Source organism: Sus scrofa, chromosome 9 (assembly GCF_000003025.6).
Source record: "Sus scrofa isolate TJ Tabasco breed Duroc chromosome 9, Sscrofa11.1, whole genome shotgun sequence".
Lineage (NCBI taxonomy): Eukaryota > Metazoa > Chordata > Mammalia > Artiodactyla > Suidae > Sus > Sus scrofa.
Genome location: NC_010451.4, coordinates 60,916,201 through 60,942,209, shown reverse-complemented (window position 1 = coordinate 60,942,209; position 26,009 = coordinate 60,916,201). Strand labels below are relative to the sequence as shown.

Below are 26,009 nucleotides of genomic sequence, written 5' to 3'. Positions count from 1 at the left end.
GTTTTTCTCTAAGCACCCTGAAAGTATTATATCTTCTGGACTGTGTTTTTGTAGTCATCCTTGGGACAGGCTGACATAGAGCTGAGGCAGAAAAGCAAAGGAAGAGATGGGAATATGAGACACACACTCACATCTCTTTGAGCCTTGGTTTTTTCCATCTCCAAATGGGCATGTTGCTTATGTTTAAAAATTATGTATATGTTACATCTGAAATATAATATAATCTTCATGTTTCTGATTTCTGGTTTTTCTCCCTTCGTCTATAGGTTAGCCATAGACTCCATGGGTTTGAGCCTAAAGTCACAGAGAAGAAATTTTTGTAGGAGTTTTCTGTGGTTCATGGTAGACTTCTCCTTCTATGAGCCAGCCATTCACAAGAGGGAGGTAGAAGATAGTCTGACCTGTTCCTCGTGCCAACATGCCAAAAAGGAAGGTCCTTTCCTCTCTTTAGATACCAGATTGATTGCTAAATGTCTTGGAGTCCCTAGGCACCATAGCAAAGAGATGAAGTTTGGTATGGTGCAACTGTTTGAACGTAAGCCAGATGCTATATTCCAATCATCTGTGCAGTTGGCTCTCCATATCCATAGGCACCACATCCACAGATTCAACCAACTGAGGATCAAAAATATTCAAGAAAAGAATTCCAGGAAGTTCCAAAGAGCAAAATTTTAAATTTGCTGCAGTCAGGCAACTATTTACATAGCATTTATACTGTATTAGGTATTGTAAGTTGTCCAGAGAGGATTTAGAGTAGAGTAGATGGGAAGATGCACGTAGGTTATGTGCAAATACTATGTATGCCATTTATTTTAGGGCTTCACCTACGGCATATGGAGGTTCCCAGGCTAGGGGTCATATCAGAACTGCAGCTGCCAGCCTACACCACAGCCAAAGCAACATTAGATCTGAACTGTGTCTACAGCCTACACCACAGCTCATGGCAATGCTGGATCCTTTAACCCACTGAGTGAAGCCAGAGATTGAACCCATATCCTCATGGATACTAGTCAGGTTCTTAACCTGTTGAGCCACAACAGGAACTCCCTATGTATGCATTTTATAGAAAGGATTTTGGTATCTGTAGGGGGTCTTGGAACCAGTGGGATGACTATATTGTTTGTTTTCCAGTGGTGTCATTGAAGAAAGTTGGTTGCAGTATTCATGCATATGTGGTTTATCCCACCAAGATCATTGGTCCACTGTCAGTAAGAGCTTTGACTACCTCCAAATGGCTGAGGAGTGATAAGACACAGAGCATCCACACCAGCCTCTGTTGTCACACACACCAGATCCAAACAACCAAACTGCTGTTCCTTCTCTCTCTTTTTTTTTTTTTTTTGTCCTTTTTTTGCCTTTTCTAGGGACGCTTCCCATGGCATATGGAGGTTCCCAGGCTAGGGGTCTAATCAGAGCTGTAGCCGCTGGCCTATGCCAGAGCCACAGCAATGCAGGATCTGAGCCACATCTGCAACCTACACCACAGCTAACGGCAACTCCAGATCCCCAAACCACTGAGTAAGGCCAGGGATTGAACCCGCAACCTCATGGCTCCTAGTCGGGTTCATTAACCACTGCTCCACGACGGGAACTCCCCTTCTTCAATTGTATGGGGCCCACCAGGTCACCTTGGAAACACACAGACTGCAGGGAAATGCATGATGACATCACTCTTTTCGCCTGCAACACCCCCCTACAAACACACACACACACACACACACACACACACACACACACACACACACACACACACACAGCAGGAGTCTGCAGACGGCATATACAATACTCTCTCTTCTTAGCTTTGGTCAAAGACTCTTCCCTTCCTCCCTAATGAGTATGGAGAAGCAGAAATAAAATGCATTTGTTTTATTTAAATCTGCCTAAAAGCACATTTGAACAGAGAATAAGACCGGCTAAAAGTTAAGCCTCTTACTAGCAAATCAGTCACTGAAGATTTTGGAGCTTTTTTAAAGCCTAACATTGGTATCATATGGATACTATAATATACATAACAATTTCCCTATTGATTTTTTAGCCTTTTTGGGGTTTATTGTAGGCAACACTGTGTTTGATATTCTTGATGTAAATCTTCCTCCTGAAAAACTGCCCGTGGATGAAATCCAGCAATCCAAGCAGGATGTTAGAACACAGCCCTACAATATGGGTTTGTCTGTGGTATGGATGTATGAACCACTCATTATCTTCTCAAACAGGATGATCTGGGAAGAACAGAAAGGTTGACAGTAAGAAAGGGTGAGCCTACTCAATCCAGAATGGGAAAGACACTTTGACGTGTGTTCTGGAGATGGAGGTAGATCTGAAAGTTTATGAGATATACGGGTGGCTGGGAGCAACCCACCTCGTTGTCCTCTGGTTGAAGCCAGGAACCAGGAAGGTAGAGTGTTTTCTGAGGCCCAATATTCCAATATCGCCCAAGGTTACGTCCATTGATGAACACAAATCCATAATTCCAGTCCTGGAAGTGAAGGAAGCTTCAGACCAGGAACAGACAAATAAAACCTAAGGCAGGACAGGGATGCTCCACAGAAGGGGCGGCATCCTACAAGTTCCACCTGCTACCTGGTCGATGGATGGCAGAGAAAAGCATGACCCAACCTTCAATGCTAATGCACTGCTGCTCCTGACCTATGATAGAGGGAACTGTATTTTTCACAAAGCAGGTCTTCTGCTTCAGCAATAACTATTAGGTAATAGAGGTGAGCACTGCCACTGACAGCAACCGTAAAAAGCTACACAATTTGTTGTAAATCTGCTCGCAGTACAATGAAGAATCTCAAGACCAAGACCTCAGAGAAGACATTGTGAGAGAGTTTTCCCACTAGAGGCACCTGCTTATTCAGGAAAAGGAGGTTGAGAAGCTGAGCAAAGCTGTCACAGCGTCACAAGGTTAGATTTCATTTAGAAAAATTGGACATCAGAGAACCTTACAAAATAATCTACATTCTGAGTTGGGTCCTATTAGGGAGAAGGGGAGGCACAGATTGGGAGGAATGCTGACAATATTTCTTTTTTTATCTCAGTAGTAATTACATGGCTTCAATTTGTGATAACTTATTGATCTGTATATTCATACTTGGTACCTTTATGTTATCTATGTGTGTTTACACATAAAATATATACTAGACAAAAATTAATACCTCCCCCCCCCAAAAAAAAAGCAAGTTGGAGAACACAGCTTATGGAATGGGCCCATTAGTGTAAAAAGTGATTATGTATGTATTCAGGCAAAGTTACATATGAAACCCCACACACTTGGCCATGCTCAATCCTGAGAATCAGAGAAGAGTGGGGGTGGAAGGAGAACCACCACCCTTTGCCCTCTACACCTTAGTATTTGAATTTTTCCATTGTGTTTTGCTGGGGGGTTTTTTGTTTTTGTTTTTTTATTTTGTTTTGTTTTGTTTTGTTTTTTGCTTTTTAGGGCCGCACCCAGATGGAGGTTCCCAGGCTAGGGGTCCAGTCGGAGCTACAGCTGCCAGCCTATACCACAGCCATAGCAACGTGGAGTCCAAGCCACATCTGTGACCCAAACCACAGCTCATGGCATTGCTGGGTCCTCAACCCACTGTACAAGGCCGGGGATCAAACCCACAACCTCATGGTTACTAGTCAGATTCACTTTTGCTGCACCATGATAGGAACTCCCTGTATTATTTTTTAAACAATGATAAATTACGAGGACTGAGAAATGTTGGAGACCTTGGTTAAAAGTGAGGAAGAGAAAGGAAAGCAGAAAGTGAACTGTCTCCACCAGGACTCTTCCAAAGAGAACAGCAAGAGAGGGTGGCTCACTCACCGGTAGTGTCAGGAAGGTGTCCATGGGAGAGGAGCCAGCCTTCAAGGTACCCAGGTAGAAGGCAGGGTGACCCAGGTGGCCATCTGGGACAGGCTTCCAGGAGGCAGAGCGGAGCCTGGAGGAAGGACCACACCTTGAGGGATAGGAAAGCCCCCTCCCAACTCTGGCCCCATACAGACCCCAGGTTTCCTCCAAAGGGACTAGGACTGTGTTGGGCCAGGAACATCGCACTGGAGTCAGAGGGCTCTAGAACCCTCAGCCCATCGCTTCCAGGCTCTGGACCTGACTCCTCATCTGCAAAATGAAGAGATGGAGACCTCGAGCTCCCTGATCTCCAAAGTGTCCTGGGCAGAAGGAGGAACATACCTCTTGAAGAAGCTCATTTTCAGTTCCAGCGAATAGATGGTGAAACTCTCCAGGGGAATGTCGTTTATAGTAACAGGTCCGATTAACCCTGAGGTGGGAGGGAGGGCAGAGCAGATAGACTGGGCTGGACATTCAGGGTCCAGGGTCCAACTGAGGGTTTCCACATCACCAAGAATACTCCCCACCCAGGATCAGAGCTTCCCCTGGGATTCCCCAACAGGACTGGGTCATGCTCTAGAAAACCAGGGCCCAACCTGGGGACTCCCCTTCCCCTAGGAGAGTCGGGGGTTGGGTTGGCGGCAGGACAGGGGAGGGGGCATTTGCATCATTAGCCCTAGGTTCTGCCACTGCCTGAGAATAGGGGTAAGTGGGGGACCACAGTCTTTCCTCCCAACTCCAACCACGTCCCCGGTCTTAGGGTCCAAGGTCCAACTGGACCAGGCCCAGAGCCCACCTTTCTGCTGATTTTGAATTTTCCATGAAAAATTGACTCGTCCTTGATTCTCCACCAGAATCCTTAGAAGCTGACATTCCTGCTTGGAACAGACCAGTTCAAGGGGAACTTAAGGCCATGGGACCCACCCTCTTCTGGGAGTCCCAGATGGAGGACGAGAGAATGGGGAAGAGGAGCCCCAGAGCCCAAGTCCTCTCACCCCCAATGGGACCCCGTGTGTTCCTGCCCCAGACTCTGTGTCCTGCCTGTCCAGCCTGGTCTGCCTTAGGAAAGGCTGAGGGGCTCAGCTGTGCCTATGATCAGAAGCCCAGCAGGGGCTTGGCAGGAAATCTCCATTCACACTGAAGCTCAGAAGCCGTGACCCTGGAGGCACCCAGGGTCAGAGAGAGGTTGTTATGCTCACAGCCCCAACTCTTCCTGCCGGGACCCTGCGTGAGGGCAGCACCACAGGCAATGGTGGAGGCAAGACAAGCCTATTCCAGGAACAGGCCATGTTTGCACTTGGGCTGAGATCTAGGGGAGCACCCAGACCCCAAATTACATACCGTGATCCTCGGAATGTACACGTCCTGACGACCATTAGCCAGAGTTCCTAAATTTGTCTCATTCAAAAACACCTGCCAAAGAAGAGCCGGCAGATGGATAGGCCCACCTGGAGGATGGGGGCAGGGAGGCCCTAGGCTGGGGAGGAAGCCCTTATGAAGGAGGCCATGGACTTTGGTGCTCACAGAATCAGCCTGCCCCAGACAGACTTAAGTTATGATAAATGAAGCAGGTTTCTTTCATTCGACTTCATATCCCAACACCTCTTACACAGTAAGGGTCTTTAGAAGGCTGTCAAATAGTAGAGCTGACCAGCGACTGACTGCCCTTTCCAGTAGCAGAGCGGGCTGGTGTCCAGCCCGCCTCCAGAAACCCCCAACCTTACCTGTGCCATGTCCTGAGCGTTGGCGTGGAGCTGGCCCCCGGAGCAGATAGTCGTCTGGTAAAGCACGAGGCCATAGGACTGGCCATTCCCATTGTTGATGGGAAGGTTCTCCATGTTGAGTGGGACATTAGAGAGGACAGGCTGGGAGGAGACAGGGCAGGAGCAGGAGCCGGTGGTGGGAATGGGCCCTTCCTCCTAAGACCCTGCTCTTTTCTCTTGTGCCTCTTAATGGTCCCCAAGAGTCCTTCAGATGAGAAACCTAAACATATGCTGTGGAGTGATGCCTGTGCCTAAGTCTCCGCTGACCTTGAGACTCAGGGGATGGAGGGTGAGGGGGAAAGTTCTCTAATCCTGAGAATCGAGAAGGCAGTCACATCCCAGCGAGACTGCAAGCAAGTAAAGAGGATGCACTGAGCAAACACTTCGTATCCACCATGGTCAAGGGACCTCTTACCAGAGTCAATGTTGAGGGAGGGGAAATGTGAACCCAAGACTTAACACCTTCCAAATGATGTTGGCCTTTTCTGTGCAGGGACAGGGAGTCTAGTCCTAAGGGGAGAATGGGGACCCATAGCGGCTCAGTGATGGGGCCCAATTGATGGCAAAGAAAAGGCAAAAGCTCGGTTTCATGGGTTCTTCTCATGGAACCGTGCAGCCTCGCTCAAGAGCCTTGGCCAGATGGGTTCAGTGCAGCTGGGAGCTCAGACCCTCCAGAGTCCTGTTTCTCCCCCCTGCCCCAGACACACACACACTCGTTTTCAAGTTCAAGACTGTTCACAGCCCACCCAGAAGGACCTCCTGGCTCTTGCCCCATCGTTCTAAATTTGTAAAAATGCAAAGACCACTCTCACCCTTTCCAGTAAAAATACCATGAAGGGGTCTCTGCTCTGTGGCCTCAACAGCCACCCTGCTCTCCCAAAACAGGCGGTACTCACACTATTTAAGTACTGCAGGGCATCCCACAGTGGCAGGTAGAGGGACGGCCTCACCAAGGGATACACAGCCTTAGGAGTGGGCTCAGGTAAGGCGGGCAGAGGAGTTACTGCCAAAAAAAAAAAAAAAAAAGAAATGGGCAAGCGGTGCCTGGGACGTCTCCCTCCCTCTCCAAGCCTCCCCACCCTCTCCGGGACTCTTGTGTCCCAGGTCCAAGCTGAGAACTGGGTCCCAGGCCAGTGCTTCTTGGACAGCGAAGAAAGACCAGCCTGGTGAGGCTGGAGCCACTCTGTGGGCACAGAGCACTGACAGATATAGACCCCAGGAGGCACCCTGGTCAGCAGGCTAAGGGCTCTCAGGGGCAGGACATCTACCTTACACCCTTCCTACATAGTAGGAGGTTTGTTAACTTTATTCAAGTAAATGCAATTAAATAGGATGACACTTGCTATTGTATAGGAGGGTATTAGGTCACACATCACACTAAGGGGTTTTATAAATAGAAAATTAAATGTCACACTCATTATAGGAGACAAGACCAGTGTTTTCATGTGCAGTAAAGACGCTTGGGTTTAAAGGGCTTAAAAAGTCACAGCTTTTAAGAGGTAACCTTCAGGATGTGAACTGAAGGTTATCTCTGCTCTCAGGAGTGCCTTTCAGCACCTGCCCACAGGGAAACCTTCCCTTTCCTCCTCTCCCATTCCCCGAGGGCGGCCACCCCGCAAGTAAAAGGACAGCTGAGTACCGAAGATGGATTTAAAGAGTTCCCGGAGCTTGAAGAACTTAGGGGTGTAGTCCCCGGCCTCCGTCAGCACCGCATCATAGTCTGCAAGACACCAGGTGCCATCACCAGGCAGGGCACCCCCACCATGAGTGCTCCATTCTTCTGGCCAGAGCTGGATCAGGGCCCCCAGAGGGGGATGGGAGCCATCTGTCCATGGCTGGAGTGCAGGTGAGGTCAACCTGGGAGCACTCCCCACAACCTGTCCTGAGGGTCTGAGCTGCCAAGACACTGGCCTCATCTTTCTGCTGCACTTTGTCATGGACACTCTCTCCCCTCCAACCCAACTGCCCAGCAGTGCCTCTGGAGCCCACGGAACAATTAGCCTGGATGCTACCTAGGAAGGGTCAGGTCAAGGGCTCAGCATACGGGATGAGTGGAGCTGAGCTACAGGTCTGGGCACTCAGTCCACTGCAAGGAGACCCTGCTGGGGGCCTTGTGAGCATCTCAGAAGAAAGGAAAATAAATAGATAAGAAAATCCTCAATGCTCAGTGTAGATTGTGGGCCAAGAACTCCGTGTGACAAGGATGTGCTTGTGGGCCTCTCAGGAAATCCCCAGGGCCCCTGCAATGGGTGGGGACCCTACCAGTGAACACTTGCCATAGCTCGTGACAACACCTCTGTGCTGCTCAAAGTATGTGGCCCCATTCATAAAACCAAAGTTGGTTCCTCCATGGAACATATACACGTTGAAGGAGATCTCCAATCTGATAAAATCAAATATGGTATTTTCAACATCTGCAGAGGAGGGAGATGAGAAGTTGAGAACGTTAAAAAGTAAGAGAAGGCAGAAGTCTCTCGGAAATCTTCCCAGCCCTGCCCCACCACCAATTCAACTGTTTCATCCTTTAGCCTCCATGAAGATTCTAATCAGACAGAGGTGAAATTGGTCAGAACTACTCTAGGAAACCCGTCTTGTCAATATCAAGAGTCTTTTTTTTTTTTTTCTTTTGGCCATGCCTGTGGCATGCATAAGTTCCCAGGCCAGGGTTCGAACCCATACGACAGCAGTGACCTGAGCCACAGCAGTGACAATGCCAGATCATTAACCCACTGCCCCACCAAGGAACTTCTAAGAGCCTTTTTAAAAACTATTTTTCGCAGAGTCTGGATATAATTTGATTCCAAACTACATCTATTAAATAACAGCCTGAGACCCTCTATATCACTTAAACACCTAATATACATTAATGTTTTGAAATTGTACAGATTATTAGCATACCCCCATTACTACCTTCTGGGATAATATCTCTGTGATCAGTGGTTCTGATTTAGAACCACTGCAGCTCTCATTTTTGTCCCAAGGTCATCTTTGCACTAGAAGTTATGGGGATGGGATTCAGGGCTGGCTCTGCTCCTGACTATCCATCCGATCTTGCTCAGCCTGTTTTCTCTCTCAGAGCCTCTGCTCCTTTATCTGTTAAACGAAGGTCCTAGTTCCTACTACATCAAGGATGATGGAGATTAATTATTGGGTGCGTATGGGTAGGAAACACAGCATGATGCCTGGCACACACGTGCTCAGATAACTGTTGTTCACTGGTGGTGGTCAGGGTTGATTTTGTTTTGTTTTTTCTATTTTCCTGCTCAAGGCTGGTTTTTCCTCAGTTCCCCACTACTTTCCAATGGTTTACTTCATTTCAGGTACAAGTGAGCTTGTTTTCATAAAAGCTGTAGTAAAATATCTTCTTTAGAGAAAACTTTCACTAACAACATCTGCCAAGCACTGTCCTGGGTGGCTTATACAGATTGCCACACCTGATCCTGAAAACAGCCCCATGAGGGGGTGGAGCACGGAGACTCTGTGGTGAAGGGCTGTCCCTGTCTCTTCTATTGCTGCCCTGCTTGTTTGCTTCAAAGCACTTGGCAGATGGGAAACTCTAGCCTGTTTATGTAACTACATGTCAGTCCATGGGCTTCCTAGGTGTGGAAACCAGATAACCTGTACCCAATTGTGGCCCTCAGGCCTGGTCAAGACCCTGTCCTTAGTAGGACAGCTGACTGAAGAGCAGAGAAATGTATAAATGACCCACAATTCAGGGCCGCTCTCCCAGGGCCAACACCACAAAGCACTCACCGATTGCATCTCTCACAGCATGTTTATTCCCCCACGTGTCGAACCAGCCGACCCAGAATTCCATGATCAAAATGGGCTTATTGCTCTAGAAACAAACCAAATCAAATGCTCAGTCTGACAAAAGGGAAAAGGAAAATCAGAAAAGCTAAATACCATAGGTGAGAATTTGAGGAACTCACGCTTTCTATCTTTCCCAACTCAGCGCTTGCTCCCCGTGCTCCCTCACCCACTATACCTTTGCCACCACCCACAGTGCTGGCTCCTTCTCTCCTCCTACATGCTCAAAAATATACCATATGGGAGTTCCTGCCATGACACAGTGGGTTAGGAATCCAGCTACAGTGGCTCAGATAGCTGCAGAAGTGTGGGTTCAGTCCCTGGCCCAGGAACGTCCATATGCCACAGGTGCAACCATAAAAAAAAAAAAAATGCATCATATGTATATTGAAACATATGAACAAAAAGAAACATAAAGAGTTCCCGGAGTTCCCGTCGTGGCGCAGTGGTTAACGAATCCGACTAGGAACCATGAGGTTGTGGGTTCGATCCCTGCCCTTGCTCAGTGGGTTAACGATCCGGCGTTGCCGTGAGCTGTGGTGTAGGTTGCAGACGCGGCTCGGATCCCACATTGCTGTGGCTCTGGCGTAGGCCAGTTCCTAGCCTGGGAACCTCCATATGCCGCGGGAGCGGCCCAAGAAATAGCAACAATAACAACAACAACAACAAAAAAGACAAAAAAAAAAAAAAAAAGAGTTCCCTATGTGGCTCAGTGGTTGACGAACCCACCTGGGAGCTATGAGGATACAGGTTTGATCCCTGGCCTCGCTCAGCACATTAAGGATCTGGTGTTGCTGTGAGCTGTGGTGTGGGTCTTGGACATGGCTCGGATCCTGTGTTGCTGTGGCTGTGGCATAGGCTGGAAGCTGTGGCTCTGATTTGACCCCTAGCCTGGGAACTTCCACGTGCCTCTGGTGGAAAAGCAGGAAAAAAAAAAAAGAAAAGAAAAGAAATATAAAATCGGGGGTGGGGGCAAATTATTCATCTCAAGGAATTAGAAAAAAAACAGGAAAATAAACCAAAAAGTACAATGAAGGAAATGATAACCTGACGGTTCCTGCTGAGGGCATCTCATAGTCATGGTAAGTACCAGAGGGGCCTGTCCAGCCACAGCCCTGATTATGGATGGGCTGAAACCAGCACACAGCCCAAAAAAATAAGCCCACAGTTTCATTTAGAGATGCCAATTCTCTTAATAACTGAGAGAACAAGTAGGTAGATAATTAGGAAGGATAGCGATTACGTGAACACCCACATCAATCAACCTGACCTAATGGAAACATACAAACAAATGCAAAATACACACCCTTCTACAGTGCCCAGGAACATTTACCAAGAATGGCTGTATGCTGAGCCATAAAACAAGCCTCAACAAATGTAAAGGAACAGAGATCACTCATGTGCTCTGGGATTTTCACAGTACTAAACCAAGAACCGATAATAGAACATCTACAAAACCTCCCAAAATGAGAAATGAAACAACGGGCTTCTAACTAATACATGGCATAAAGAAGGCCTCTCAACATGGGGAAGGGGGTGTGGAAGAGGGATGCAGGGGACAGTTTGGGATTAGCAGAGGCAAACCATTCTATATAGGATGGATAAATAAGGTCCTATTGCATAACACAGGGCACCGCATTCAATATCCTGTGATTAAACCATCGTGTGTGTGTGTGTGTGTGTGTACGCATGTGTGCATAACTGAATGTACATATATATGTACAACTGAATATATATGTGTATATATAACTGAATCACTTAGCTCTATGGCAGAAATTAACAGAGTGTTATAAATCAGCTCACTCTCATGGGGGTCACCCTTGGAGGGAGGACTCAATGCACATTTGGGAAAAACTTTATGTTCAATGGTCCTGCCTTCTGGCCATTGGCAGAGCCTGGCTGAGTCCTCCATCAGTAACCCAGCCCCCATCCACCTCCCTCCCTGCCCCCTTCCCTGGGCATCCCCAAGAGGCACTCGCTCCCCATCAGCCCCCAAACTGCCCAGGCTGGGCGGTCTCGGCGCAGATGGGCGGCAAAGACCTCCTTACCTGCACCTGATAGAGATCCTTGAACTCGCCCTCCTTAAAGGACTTCATGTTGACGGTGGCCAGCACTGCAGAGAGATGGGGGCGCTGCTGAGGGCCCACGCCCCTGTCACCAGGGAGGAATAACAGGACATTGCCCCCCTCTGAGCAGAACACGAGGGCTGCCACACACCACTCATGTCCCTGGACACTTCAAGGATGATGTGAGGGAAGGAGGGCTGTTCAGGAACCCCGTTCTGTGCAGAGAAGTGGGAGCAGCCAAGTTCACAGGCCTCCATTAGACCTGAGTCTCCTGGGCCCAGGGCAGCACACGCTCCACCGCCCACAGGAACATGGGGATGTGCCACCACGGAGAGGAGGGACCTGACCGACGCCCCTGGACCCACGCGGCTGAAGCTACCTGGTCACTTCCCTCACGATTCTGTCCTGAACTATCCTGTCCCCCTATTCCTGGGACCCGTGCAATATACACAGTGAGCCTCTGGCCTGGGGTCCAGGGCTGGGCTCTCACTGGGCCGGCCTCCCGACTCAGCACCTCTGTGCCTCCGCAGGCTCCCCATGTGGGTGGAGACAGCTTGACTCTAAGCCTCCCCTGGCACCAGCCCAGACTCTTAGCCACAGTAAAACCAGGAAAGATGGAATCGTGCCCCAAGGACAGAGGCTCTATTTGAAGGCGGCACAACCAGGGAGCGAACCAATGGGAGGCCTTGCCCTTTGACCTTGAGAACTCCTCCATCTGACATCAAGCCTCTGGGTCCATATCAATGCACAAAGGAAAGAGGCAACAAGGATGCGCTCAGCTCTCTCCGAGGCTCCTTCAAGATTCAGAGGCCTGGCTCAGAGCCTCAGTCCCTCCTTAGTCTAAATTCGTACCTCCTTTGATGTGGCCTTTCAGCACTTCGTTCGTATTATCTGAGGTCAAGAGCAGCTCAACAATCCCTCTTTTCAGCAGGGCCTGTTGGGAGAACTGGACAAAATGACCACCCCCCCCTTCTCTCACGGGAAGAAGGAAACAAGGCAATAAATACATCTGGGCTCGGAAGGGCAGTGTGGGAACCAGACAGGAAGGCGACAGCCGAGAGTCTGCCCGCATGAAGCTCAGCAAACCAGGGGACTGTAGTCTCTGGGCAGCCTGGTGTCCTTTCCATGGGTGACCACACCTCTGCGTGCAGCCTCTGACACCCCATGGCTGTGGGCGCCAAAGGAAAGGCACAAGGGTGAGTTCAGGAGGTCAATGGGCAGGGTTTCTACATCCAGGGGAAAGAGAGAGACCTAGATAAACAGGGGACGATAGATAGAAAGAGAGATACAGAGAGAGATGGGAGGTAACAGATTGGGGAGAGGGGAGAGAGTAGCAGATAAACAGGAGGGGAGGGAGACTTGGGAAGGGGAGCTGAGGCTGCGGGGTCAGAGTCACAAACCTGGGTCCCGTCTGGACACTCAGGATAGCACAGAAGCCTGCCTGCCTTCAGGGAAGTGGGGAATCTAATCTGAAAGTCGTTATTTACTGAGGGAGCAGACAGATAGCCAGGGGGCCAGGGGACCCCATCTGTGTGTCTTATGTGTTCACTGAACCAGACTGGGCCTGGGGGGGAGTGGAGGGGTACATTTTAAGGCTTGAATAATTAAAATAATGCTAGCTGAATGACATGGACTTGAGGGGTCTGATGTGATGACCCTGAGCAAAATCAGGGAGGGGAACCTCTCGCAGACCATGTACAGCTCCAGAACTGCAGCTGTAGGATGGCCATGGAATATCCCTGCCTTCTCCTGCTCCATCACTGCCCTCTCTTCCTTGTCCAGCTGGCAACCCCTCTCTGCTGCCCCCATTCAGATGTCTCTGTGAGGACAGGGCACATGGAGCCCCTGTGTCCCTCTTAGCAAAGGGGGCTCCAGTTTAGACAGAACTCATCAGCTTCCTGAACCTGGGAAGCTGGGGCTGGGTGGGGCCTCCCCCACCAGAAAGGACAACCAGGCAGGACCGCAGTATCCCCTGGCCTGAGATGCCCACCCTACCCCATGGATGAGCAAAGGCAACAGAAGAAAGAGTATTAATACTCCAGGTCAGAGAGCTGCTAGATGGCAGCCACTGTCATTATTTACTTCAAGAGATTGAATGAAAGAAGTGGATCACAGAGAACAACTTTTGCACCTCATGTTTCACCTCATAATAAAGTTCTCGGCGTCTTCTGGATGGCCCTGACCGTGTGGTAGGTTCACAAGGAAACTGACCTTGATCCCATACAGCCCCATCCCCCTCAGCACCCAGCAGAGTGAGATGTAAGAGAGGAAGAAAGCACAGCCCCCTATGTCTCACCTTGTGAAGGTAGGGCATGTACGCCTCATCCTTATGGAAGGAGCCGTATTCGTTCTCCACCTGCACTGCAATGATCGGGCCCCCCTTGCGGTACTGAGGACAAGCACACAGGGGCAGAGTGAGCTGGCCGGAAGCCTTGACACACTGCGAACGCCCTCTTTCTGTCCTGCAGCCACAGTCACCCAGACCTTCCAGCTGCTGTCCCCCTCCCACATCCCTGTGGATGAGCGCCCTCATTTCCCCTAGATTTCTCATGTGAAGCAGCTCCTCCCCTCGGAGATCTCAAACCCACACACTCACGGCCTCTTCCCTGCTCCCATCTTACGGAGACACCACCACCCTGTGCAGAGTCCCCTGCCTCCCCACCACCTGCTAGGGGACATGCTGGCCCCTCTCCTCCTGTGCTTTCAACCCTCCCTTCCAAACCCACCACTCCCATCACCTAGGAAACTACCCAGAACCCCCAGATCAGAGGGAGGGAGGGACCAAGGGGGAGGGGAGGAAGGGGGGAGGGAGAGGGGCTGGGAAGAGAGAGAGGGAGGGAGAGAGAAGGGCTGGGGGAGAGAGAGGGAGGGGGAGGGGGGAGAAGGAGAAGAAGGTAGGGAGGGGGAGGGGAAAGGGGAGTGGGAAAAGAGGGGGCAATGCTGGCTCCAGGCAACCCCCCTCCACTCTTGGGCCCCTTGTTCCTCCTGTAAGGGCCCCACACCTTGAGCCACCCAGCTGTCCACACTCACTCCACATTCATGCTCTGCTTCTCATTTGTACTCACTCCTCAAACCACCAGCTAGATTCCCCACCCCTGACCCCTGTCCCCACCTAAGCCATTGACAGTGCCCAATACTGAATGGAATCTGTCAACATCTGTCCACTCTGAGTCCACTCCGCTCCCTGAGGCCAGTCCCTGCTGCAGGCGCAGGGGCATTCCCTTCCCCACTCCCACCCTTGTAGGATGGAGGCAGCTTCAGAGAAGGGACCCCTTCTGGACACCTGCTCCTGAGATGGGACGAGGAAAGTGAGCCTGTTTTCCCTCCCAGCCTCTCCTCCTAGAAAAGGCTGCACTAGGATGAGGGTCTGGAATTTCAACTGTGGCCGTCAGCTTCCATTTTCTGAGGAATTCTCTGGAACATGCCAGGACAGCTATTGTCCTATGGCAGGAGAGCAAGAAAGGTGGTCCGTCTCACCTGGAGTGGAACCACTCTGGCGATCAGGTGATCTAAATACTCGTCAACGGCCTCTATAAAGCTGTGGTTGGTGGTCCGCAGCTGCGATGTGGGGTCTTGCAGTAACCGACTGGGGGAGAGGGGACAAGAGCGGCAAGGGGCTCAGCAGGTAAGGCTGGAAGGCGGCCAGGAGGGGCGGGATGCTGGGGATCTACCCTCACATCCATGGTCCTGGGCACAGAGGGCCTGCAGGATGACCACTTTCTGGCCCAATCTCAGGAACTCGCAGCTTTGGGAGGAGATACCCCACCTCCATTGCCAGAACACTGCAACCTAGGAGGTGCCACCAGACCCGCAAGGCTCGCACACCTACTTCCTAATGAAAGGGGGTGTACCCGTATGTTGAATACTCTCCTGCATTCTTTTTCAGCTCCTTGCAAACTTTTGTGATGTTTTGAGCACAGCCCAGCTTTAGGCACAGAGTTGCCTTCCCTCTAAGACCCAGGACTTTAAGACAGAGGGGAAATGACAGCCAGGAAGTGGCCCGTCACCTGCAAGATGCAGGGCGGGGACTGCAGGTAACCTGCACATCAAATCAAATCACTTCCTGTCCCCAAGTCAGGCTTCTCCCGCCCCTGAGATGGGGTGGAGAACAAACCCGTCCTGGAGGAAAGCAAAGCCTCTCCTGACCAGGGAGTAGACAGTCCACCTGGGGGCAGAGCATGGACGAATAGGGGGTTCCGTTAGCTCTAGAGGTAATGGAACAGCATCCTTGGATCCTCCCCCTGAACCTTAGTTGTCTGGACCAAGGGCCAGCATCACAGAGGAAGGACCAGTCAAAGAAAATGGGGAAGGATGGGAGCTGAGGGTCTCAGCACTGGGGAGAACTTAGCTTCCATCAACAACCAGGAGTGGTCAGGATGGGCCTAGAAGTTCTCAGAGCCTCCCTCCAAGGAAACAGAGATGGCCAAAACTGCCTCCCAGAAAGAAACAAGAGCAGTAGCAGCTGATGCGTCCTTTCCCCACACATGTACCAGGGCCAGCATCTCAGCTGAGAAAGGAGAACTGAGCAACACCACTCCTCAGCCCCTCAGCACATCACCCAGGATGCTGTGAGGAGACAGAGCTCTCGAGACTAGGTTATAAGTGTTAGTCATGCTTCACTGCGGAGGACCCCAGCCCCACTCACCTGGGCAGGCCCCCGAGGTCGATCTCACTGCAGATGTAGGGGCCTGGACGCAGGATCACCCACAACCCAACCTCCGCAGCCAGCAGGATGAAGGCCCTGGGTAGGGGCGAGGGGCAGTGTCAGCAGCTCTCAGACCTCAGAACCAAGGTGAGGTGGGGGGTGGAGGGTGGGGTGTGGGGTTGCAGCCCAGCAGCACTGCAAGGCAGAGCCCACCCATCTCCTCACCTACCCTCCTGTCACCCAGGGGCTGGGGACACTGAGGGCAGAATGCCATCTGTCCTCTTCCTCTCGAGAATGCCCACTCCAGGTCACAGCAGTGGTCCCCACCCAGGACATCTGCACATAGCCCCTCTGGACAAAAGGCCTCAGAAGGGGTACCAGGGTCCAGACAGTGAGCCTGGCCCCAGTGGCCTTACAGCCTGGAGGGGCAGACCCTGGCCCCAACCATGCACCTGGACCACACTGCAGACCAGGAGACCCTGGAGACAGGGTATCTCTGGGCTGCAATGAAGAGGTCTGGGCTCAGGGAAGCAGGCCCAGGCCCCCAGGAGTAACCGGGTCATAGCCAGTCTCTCTCTCTTTTCAGAGCAGAGCTGAGATGGGCCTGTGGTTCCTCATTGACCACAGGAGCACCCTCCACCCCCGGCCATCACAGAAGCAGCAGCACCTACTCCATGTCCAGGTTCCCAGAGAAGTCAAATTTGCCTCTTTCTGGCTCATGGAGGTTCCAGGGAACGTAGCTGTGGTAGGAAAAGGGAGGTGCAATAAGCATGTTTTCCTTTCTTTCTCCCAAGTTCCTGGGTCAGTCCCAAGCCCGTGTCAAGCCTTGGGAATATTCTATAATAAATTGAAGCTTTCAGTAGCATTTACACCTCGTTACATGAACAGTGGTCATTTTCAATGGTCCCTTTCTCTGCTACCCAATTGTGGTCTAAGCTGCCAATAATCCTATGATTCTAGATCCTTGAATTTATGCATAAATTATCCCACTTACCATCCTTTTCTTTATAATATCCATTAAAGAAAAGGAAAAAACCACAAATATCTATATATACCCGATTATTGGTGAGATTCATCAAAATAAGAATAGAGGAGGAGTTTCTATGAAGATAATGGAGGTAAAATAATGGAGGGTCCCACTTGCAGATCTTAGCAAGAAGGACCCTGCCAGGACCTCCCTGCTAGGGCTGAGTCTGTAGGGCTAAAGAGACATGTAAAATTTTTATTATGTGCTATTTTTAATAGGTGACTATCTTTTTGTGTGTCACCAACCAAGGTTTTGAGTATTGTGTTTTCATAAGCCCTCCCTATAGTTCTTGATATGCGATTTTGCAGAGCGCAGATTTTTAAGAGTGCATGTGTTGCTTTATGGCAAAACTGACTATATTTTGAGAATTTTTGTTATGAGGAGGGATGAAAAGGTGGCTTGTTAAAGATTAACTATGCCTGGTAAAGTTTATAGCTATACATGGAGAGAACAGGATGAAAAAAAATTGCTGAATTATGTTTACAAGTGACATAAAATTGCTGGGGAAAAAACCTTGAAAAACGAAAAGATGGAAAAAGATACAGATGATGAAAAATTATTCTAGCAATCTTAAATAGCAGGCAACATGGATTTTAAGGCAAAAAGAAAAAGATTGTAAGGGTATAGACTTGAACAACACAATTGAAAGGCTGGATCCAATGAGAATACAGAGAACTCAGTGGCCAACAATGTAGGACTATCCTTCCTAAAAAATGCATTAAACAGTTGTGAAATCCAAAATAAATCTCAGCGAATTCCAAAAACCAACATCTCATCATCTGTGATCCCAAGTCAAGTGCAATTAAATTAGAAATTTTCACTTTAAAAATAGTAAAAGGTGGAGTTGCAATCATGGTGCAGTGGAAACGAATCCGACTAGGAACCATGAGGTTGCAGGTTTGATCCCTGGCCTTGCTCAGTGGGTTAAGGATCCAGCATTGCCATGAGCTGTGGTGTAGGTTGCAGACCTAGCTCGGATCCTGCGTTGCTGTGGCTGTGGTGTAGGTGGGCAGCAGACAGCTCCAATTCGACCCCTAGCCTGGGAACCTCCATATGCCATGGGTGCGGCCCTAAAATAAACAAAAGACAAAATAATAATAATAATAATAATAATAATAATAATAATAATAATAGTAAAAGGTGAAAGAAATAAAACAGAAAGCATATTCCCAAAGAGCTGAAATATTTGAAACCAAATGATGTTTCTACTACATAGTAAAATTTATGGGATATATAACCAAAGCAACACCTAGGGGTACATGGACATCCTTAAGTAAATATATTAGAAACCATAAAATCTTGGAAAGAATATGAGCTAAACCATCAACTCAAGAGACAGAGAAAGAGGAGGAGGAGAGAGAAGGCACAAAATCAAATAGAAAATTATACATAGCTCAGAAATCGTGAAGTAGAGAACAAGAAGATACAGAGGAGATTAATAAAGCTATAAGTTAGTTCTTTGAAAACACTAAAAGTTTAGATGAAATTGAGAAAGAAAAACATCCCAAATATACAATATGATGTATAACTTCCAAGAAAGAAAGAATTTTTAAAGTTCCAGTCAATCTAAAAGAAGAAAAGGAAAGGGAAAAAAATCCATAGAATCAAAATAGAAAATACTCTCGGAGTTCCCGTTGTGGCTCAGCTAGTTAAGAACCTGACTAGTACCTATGAGGCTGTAGGTTCGATCCCTGGGCCTGATCAGTGGGTTAAGGATCCTGCATTGTCAAATGCAGCATAGGTTGCAGATCAGGCATTGCTATTGCTATGGTATAGGCCAGCAGCTGTGGCTCTGATCCCCTAGCCCAGGAACTTCCATATGCTGCAGATGTGGCTCTAAAAAGAAAAAATAGAATACACTCTAGAAGAAACAGAAATACAAGTTAAACAATAACTAGTCAAGAAAATTATATTTTTCCCCAAATCTTCACCTCACAATGACAAAAGAAAATAGCAGTCACAAAGTTTTACAAGTGAATTTTAAGAAACATTGAGGGTAAAGATAATTCTTTGGCAAAATATTTTCAGTGACTAGAAAAAGAAGTCAGTTGATGGGTTTATTATACGACTGATTTCAAAACTGGACAAGACACTCAGAAGTAAAATTTTAAATCGAGTTTAGTTATCATAAATATACATATCCAAAGAGAAAGAGTAGCAAATCTAGTCCAGCAATGTGTGTGTGTGTGTGTGTGTGTGTGTGTGTGCATGTTCGCGTGCATATGTGTGTGTCCCCACAGGGGTATGTCTCATAACCAAGCAGAATTTATCCCAGAGCTGTGGGTGAGTTGAACATAAGAAAATTTTTCAATGTAATTTACTGATTTAACAAAAGGGTGAAGAAAAAGCACATCATCCCTTCAATAGATGCAGAAAGGCCCTCAAAGAAACTCAACAATAATTTATAATTAGATTATTTGCACATTAGATGAGCCCATTATTTTTTTACTGCTCTCAGCTTCCAATTCACTGTTCCGAATCAGAATCAGCTCTGCAATAAGGGACCCACCCTGGAAGTGTGGCTCCTTCAGTGAATGTGATGCTTAGCTTTGCCACAAGGGGGCGGTGGAAAGATGCAGGCGCAAAGTGCTTCTGCTCTGCATTTGTACTTCCCTGGTCCTGCCTGTGGCTGCTCCCTGGTGAGGACATCCCACAGTCCTCACTTCTTCAAAAATTCAATACATTATAAGTATCACATCAACAAAAAGAGAAGGAAAGGCAAGGAAATTCAAATCTTTTGGAATGAATATAATGAATACAGTTACAGATGTAAAGCATTACACTACGAGCCCCATAGAGTCTGCTAAAGCGTTTCTGCTATTCCCTTTCTGTAGTGAGAGTTTGAGCTTCTCTGGGACTGCCTTTTCTTCTTCCTGATGTTAACTAACAAAACCCCACAGCTTGACCATGAAAACAACATACCTTTCTAATTGCAGGTGACAAACATCTCATCAAGAAAGAGAAAAATAAGGAAATTTAGTCAGTATCTAGGGACCACTGATGTAAATAATCCATAATGACTCATTCAGTTTCTCCATAACCCCACAATTAGAAGTTTTTATGTTGAGTGTAAAGACATTTAAGAACATAACATAGGCAAAAATGTTATGTTGCTGTTACCTTAAAAAAGAAGAAGAAACAAAAATATACTCTGCATCACAACATAACGAAAGAGCCTGAACAAGATCTCACAGGAAGAGTTACATGGCACTGAGGATGTGGTCCCCGAGGCCCAAGCAGAGTCCAATTTGAAAGGCAGTGGGCCTAGATCCTGCCCAACCCCCACACAGCCCCACTGTTCCTAACCGTAGGACACTGGGAAAGTGTTCTCACCCAGCAAAGACAGGATTGCTGCAGGAAGGGTTGGGTCACTGCTTCCCAGGGTTTGAATAGGCCTGGCCACGTGTAAATCCATGTGGCCATGAGGGAAGATGGCTGGTAGGCTCCTGGGACCTCACCCTACACATTCAAATTCTTGACTCTGGGTCCCAGTGATGGCAGGATCCTTACACACTTTGGGAGGCGCCCATTTCCACGGAGTCCTACACATCCTCTACCAGCTGCTTCAACAGTGTCTTCTCTGGGTTCACCCTCAACCCACCATTATTGACTCCCAGTTGTTTCAGTTTCAAGATTTTCCTGGAAACATGTCCCTTGTGAAGGGGACACCACTATTCCCCATTGAAATATGGCTTCTGCTCTGGGCGAGGTTTTTATACGCAGGCAGGAGCCTATGATCCTTGCAACCTTGGGGTAGCCTCACTCCCACAGCATGGTCAGGCTTGGGCAAGCTGACCCCGGATGAGCCTACAGGGCCCCCGTGCTTCCCATCTCCCTGCATAGTGGGACTCACACCATCCACCTCCAGGGAAGTGGTCGGGATTAAGCCATGTCATGAAAATGCTCAGAAAATGTCTAGTTCACTATAAATACATGTCACCTTTTGTCCCTAGACACCTAATCATGTTAGATGATATTAAATTCATGTTTAAGTTCTTCTGATTGACTAAACTTGGTTTGTATTTTTTTTCACCATAATTGAGTATGTATATATGCCAAGCACTGCAAGAGGCATTTTTCACCTAAATTAGAGATTTTATCTCACATAATCATCAACAGGACCTTATAAGGCAGTTGTTTTGTTGTGTTGCTTTTTAGGACTGCACCTGCGGCATATGGAATTTCCCAGGGTAGGGGTTGAATTGAAGCTGCAGCTGCTGGGCTATGCCACAGCCACAGCAACACAGGATCCAACCCACATCTGCAACCTACACCACAGCTCACAGCAATGCTGGTTCCTTAACCCACTGAGCAAGTCAAGGGATTGAACCCACATCCTCATGGATCCTAGTTGGGTTTGTAAACTGCTGAGCCACAAAGGGAATTCCTATAAGGCAATTGTTATTCTGCCCTGAAGGGCCTGGGATGTGATGGCTGGAGGCAGAGACAGGACTGAAGACCAGGCCGACCTGACTCTAAACCGGGTGCTCTCAATCACTAAGCTCCAATTTCCACTCCCTTTCACCATTAAAATTCACTTTACGGATACTGGTATTTCCTTACAGGTTTTTTCTTCTGATTCTACTATTATTCCTATTATTATTTATTATTACAGTGGTGTTCATGTCCATATAAATAAATGAAAATTGTTTGTAAAACACCACACATTTGGAGTTCCCGTCATGGCACAGCGGAAACGAATCCGACTAGGAACCATGAGGTTGCGGGTTTGATCCCTGGCCTTTCTCAGTGGGTTAAGGATCTGGCATTGCCGTGAGCTGTGGTGTAGGTCACAGATGCAGCTTGGATCTGGTGTTGCTGTGGCTCTGGCATAGGCTGGCGGCAACAGCTCCAATTAGATCCCTAGCCTGGGAACCTCTATATGCCGAGGGTGCGGCCCTAAAAAGACAAAAGACAAAAAAAAAAAAAAACACACACACACACAAACCCCCCCAAAAAACAAACAAAAAAAACCCCACCACACATTTAACTGGAAGCATACTTTTGAGCATCTTTTATAAAGCTGAGTTCCCTAAGGGGCGATGCCCCTCCCACTGGAGAGGTTCCGAGAAGATCGGAGAGCCTTTACTCTTTCATATTCTTCCCAGTAACCTAGGATGGACCATAGCGAATTTAGAATGAAATGTAAGTGACACAAGCTGAAAAGGCATGGAGGCTCTGAGCCCTGAGATGTCAGAGCCCCTGTGGGGCTGGCACTCACGTGGTAACCGTGTTGAAGCCACAGGCCTTCAGCTTGAGCAGCCGGTCCCTCCAGGACTCCCTGGGCACCCGGAAGTAGTGGATGGAGCCCCCCAAAATGAGGAACTCATGACCCTCCAGCGTGAAGTATGGATTTCTCCCAGCCCTCTGTTCTGTCTGAAGCCCCACAGAGCGATCCTGCAGCTCCAGGGGGGTCAGGTGAGACCAGTTATACCTGCGGACAGCGAAGACAGAGAGAGGGGAGCCGGGAGACAAGGAGGCTTCGGAATCCCTGGCAGAAAGAGAAGACGTGTTAACAATGGCCCTGCTCTGAGGTTATTTCCTCCAAGAAAGAAGAGGAGGCCCCGCCCTCCCGCTCAGGCCAACCTGTGCCCCTTTGGCTCTGGCTGCACTTTTTCAAATATAAAATTTTGTCTGTTTTTCATCCGAGGAGCAAAACCTGATGAGATAAACGGCAGGGAAACGATGCACAGGATTCTTCTCCAGGACACCCAGGGGCTGAAAGGAGAAAGGACAGAGGCGGCTCACAACCACAGGCAGGGCTCTGGGTAAACTGACCCACAGGAAGGCTGGGCTCTACCTGGGCCCTCCCATGGCCCAGCACCACCAGGGTTGCCCACAGCCCACCGCAGTCTGGGCAGAGAGCCTGGGGTGGACCCTCAGTCCTAAAAGCCTACAGCCAGGTGTAGGACAGAGCTGGCACCAGGAAGGGGTCCTGATAAAGACGGAGGAAGGGAAAGGCTCTGGGAGAGGCGGGAGCAAGACATCCACCAGGTTCGGGGAGGACTGATTTCAGGCAACAGGAGCATCGTCTCAGCACACACACCCTGACTTTCTTCCATCAGAGGCAATGCACAGACCCCCAGCAGGCGAGAAGAGCCGGCGCTGGAGGAGAGAAGGCTTGACAGGGAGGTTGAGAGGAGAGAGTCGAGCCGATTTGCGGGCCCAGGAGAGTGTCCCGGTCCAGAGAGGCCTTTGCTCCAGGACGTCCACAGGGTTCGGTGAAATAAATAAAGGGGTCTAGGAGGTTCCCAGGAAAGTGCCCTCCGAGTTAACGGGGAACCAGGGTGGGGCGTGAGGGAGCCTGCATCTGCCTGGAAGGGCCGATGGGCTGGGGAAACGCGGGACCTTCACCTGAAGCGCGGCGGGGAACCCATCACTGCGCATTCGAGGAACGAAGATCGCCCTGCTCCCGCCGCCTCTCCGCTGCGCGGATGTTTCTCAGGGACGGGGGAATGCGCGGCCGCTCAGGGGCGCGCCGCCCAGGGACGCAGGGAACAGGAACCCAGGCAGAGAGTCGGGTTCTGGGCGGCAGGACCAGCGAAGCCCTGCATCCGACCCAAGGTGTCGGAATCCCTCCCTGCGCAGATGCCTTAAAGCCGGGGGAAGTAAGGCAGGAGGGTCTTGGGTTGTTGCCCTGACCTTGATTTTCCGAAACTGTGTGTCCCCAGCCAAATGGGACAGAAAGGCGAGGAGGAGTAGGATAGAAGGACAGCTTAGCCTACGCACCATGTACGGGAAGGGAGAGCGGGGACGTTTGCATTCCGCTGGTTCAGCAACTTTGGTGGGAACCCTTTGGTTCCAGACACACAATACGGTGGCAAAAGCTAAATAGAGATTCCACCGGTGTAGTGGATACGTGGGCGAGGGACACTGCGTACCCGAGAGCACTACTAGTTTTCCCAAACCGCGTCGGTGAATGAGTGAGAATTATCAGAGCAAGGAAAAGTGGGAATGCTATTCCTCTCCGTGGGAATAGCCAGATTGTAGTTTGGAATTCTTTTGGTGACAAAGCAGCAGAAGATAGGGCTGCAGAGATCAGTTCCTGAGGAGGCAGGTGGAGAGCGCGCTGGAAGCGGTGCTAAGCGCCTTGCTCTCAGGCAGGAAGTCAGTCATTTATTAGTTTTATGGCCTCCACTTGCTACAAGGTGGGGCTAGATGAGAAACAGGTTGTCCCAGCGGAGCTGTGAGTTGTTCTCTGGGAAGTGGGGGTGTACCCACTAAGAAGAGGGAGGGATTTCAGAAAATTGTGAAGTAGAATTGGAAGCTCTTAGTAATTGATTGGATGATGGTAGCAAAGGGGAGAGGAGTCTGGATGGCCTCTGTGTTTCAGGCTTATGGGAGTGGGGACAACAGTGATTACTTTGCTGGGGTCAGAAACCCAGGAAGTCACGGAGGCTTAACAGAGAAAGGAGAGCTGTGCTTGGTTTGGGACATGTTGGATTTGAAGTCCCTGTGCTGAAAATCTCTTTTCAAAGATCAGAAAATCCTCTGACATTTTCTCTTTGAAGCCTTTGCTGTTCCTCTCCTATTTGAAAGAACAAAGCCTACAGCAAGTTTGACATCAAGACTATAGTTTTCAGAGAATGTTGTCAGTTTTTTTTTTCTTGTCTCACTCATTACAGGTGTATTTTTGTCCTTGAGACCTCAGCTCCCTGAGAATTTTATAGAATATCCATCTTTCTCTCATTTTTAAGTTGGAAGCGATGGACTCCTGTGACTTTCTACATCTTACTCAGAAGCATAATTTCATTTTGAATATACCTTGTTTTATAAATTTGGTTTTATAGACACAAAACTGTATTCTTCATCAAGATTGTTAAAACTCTTCTAGGGCCTGTGCCTTTCCTACACATTTTTTAAAAAGCGTCTCTGTTTCAGAGTTTCTCTCATGGCTCAGTGGTAACGAACCCAACTAGTATCCATGAGGACAAGGGTTCAATCCTTGATCCCTGGCTTCATTCAGTGGGTTAAGGATCCAGTGTTGCCGTAAGCTGCAGTGTAGGTTGTGATTTGGCTTAGATCCCATGTTGCTGTGGTTCTGATGAAGGCCAGCAACTGTAGCTCCAATTTGACCCCTAGCCTGGGAACTTCCACATGCTGCAGGTGTGCCCTCCCCCCAAAAAGCTTCTTTGTTTCTAACTAAAGCCATGCTAAATTTTTGATGGGAATTACATCAGATTTATAGGTCCATTCAGAAGAATCGGTGTCTTTGCTGAGTCTTCGAATCCATGAATGTGCCATGTTTCTCTCTTTAGGTCTTCTTTCATTTTTTATCAGAATTTTGCGATTTTTTTTCAGCAGTAGAGCCTATGCATATTTTGTTAGGTTGAAATATCTCAATATTTCATTTTCTTTTGCGCTATTTTAAGTGGTACTGTATTTTCCAATTCAGTTTCAGCAAGTTCATGGTTAGGATATAGAAATGCAGTTGGGCTTCTTATATAGATCTTGTGTTCTGTGACTTTCATAAATTAGAAGTTTGTCTTCGAAATTGAAAATATAATTCCATGGGACTTTCTAAAGGAGGAATCATGGTATCTGCTAATATAGACAATTTTCTTTCTCAATGTCTTTTATTAATTTTTTCGTATCTTATTGTGGTAGCTGGAGTTCCTAGTACTATGTGAGAACCAATATCTTTACCTGCTTCCAGTCTTAGGTAGAAAACAGTCTTTCACCACTAAGTATGATGTCTGATGTGCATGGGGTTTGTGTATGTGTTGTTTATCAAGGTGAAGTAGTTCCATTATAGCCCTAAATTGCTGAGATTTTTTTTTTATCATGAATGGTGACAGATTTTGTCAAATGCTTGTGTGGAAATATGTTTTTAATTCTTGTGGGTAAACACCAAAGA

The 26,009-nt window shown here is 48.5% G+C and overlaps 1 protein-coding gene across 1 annotated transcript; it reads right to left on the bottom strand.

The window, feature by feature from the left end:
- Positions 1,749 to 25,073, bottom strand: GLB1L3 (galactosidase beta 1 like 3). The gene is made up of 20 exons (XM_005667523.3): positions 23,507 to 25,073; positions 22,739 to 22,870; positions 22,374 to 22,643; positions 16,797 to 16,865; positions 16,126 to 16,221; positions 14,958 to 15,066; positions 13,777 to 13,869; positions 12,333 to 12,414; positions 11,463 to 11,527; positions 9,358 to 9,442; positions 7,881 to 8,018; positions 7,244 to 7,324; positions 6,501 to 6,607; positions 5,566 to 5,706; positions 5,183 to 5,254; positions 4,638 to 4,716; positions 4,184 to 4,271; positions 3,818 to 3,932; positions 2,360 to 2,476; positions 1,749 to 2,219 (listed from the first exon to the last, which is right to left on the bottom strand). Exons 1-20 carry the CDS (start codon positions 23,527 to 23,529, stop codon positions 2,154 to 2,156), a joined length of 2,028 nt encoding a protein of 675 aa, XP_005667580.1. The 5' UTR covers positions 23,530 to 25,073; the 3' UTR covers positions 1,749 to 2,153.

Excerpts from the sequence above, each read along its gene's own strand:
- GLB1L3 (XM_005667523.3), bottom strand. The coding sequence starts at position 23,529 with ATGGGTTCCCCGCCGCGCTTCAG. Across the intron at positions 5,255-5,565 it reads ACGCTCAGGACATGGCACAG|GTGTTTTTGAATGAGACAAA; the intron begins GTAAGGTTGGGG and ends CTTCTTTGGCAG. Across the intron at positions 4,272-4,637 it reads AATTCAAAATCAGCAGAAAG|GGTTAATCGGACCTGTTACT; the intron begins GTGGGCTCTGGG and ends CTCCCACCTCAG.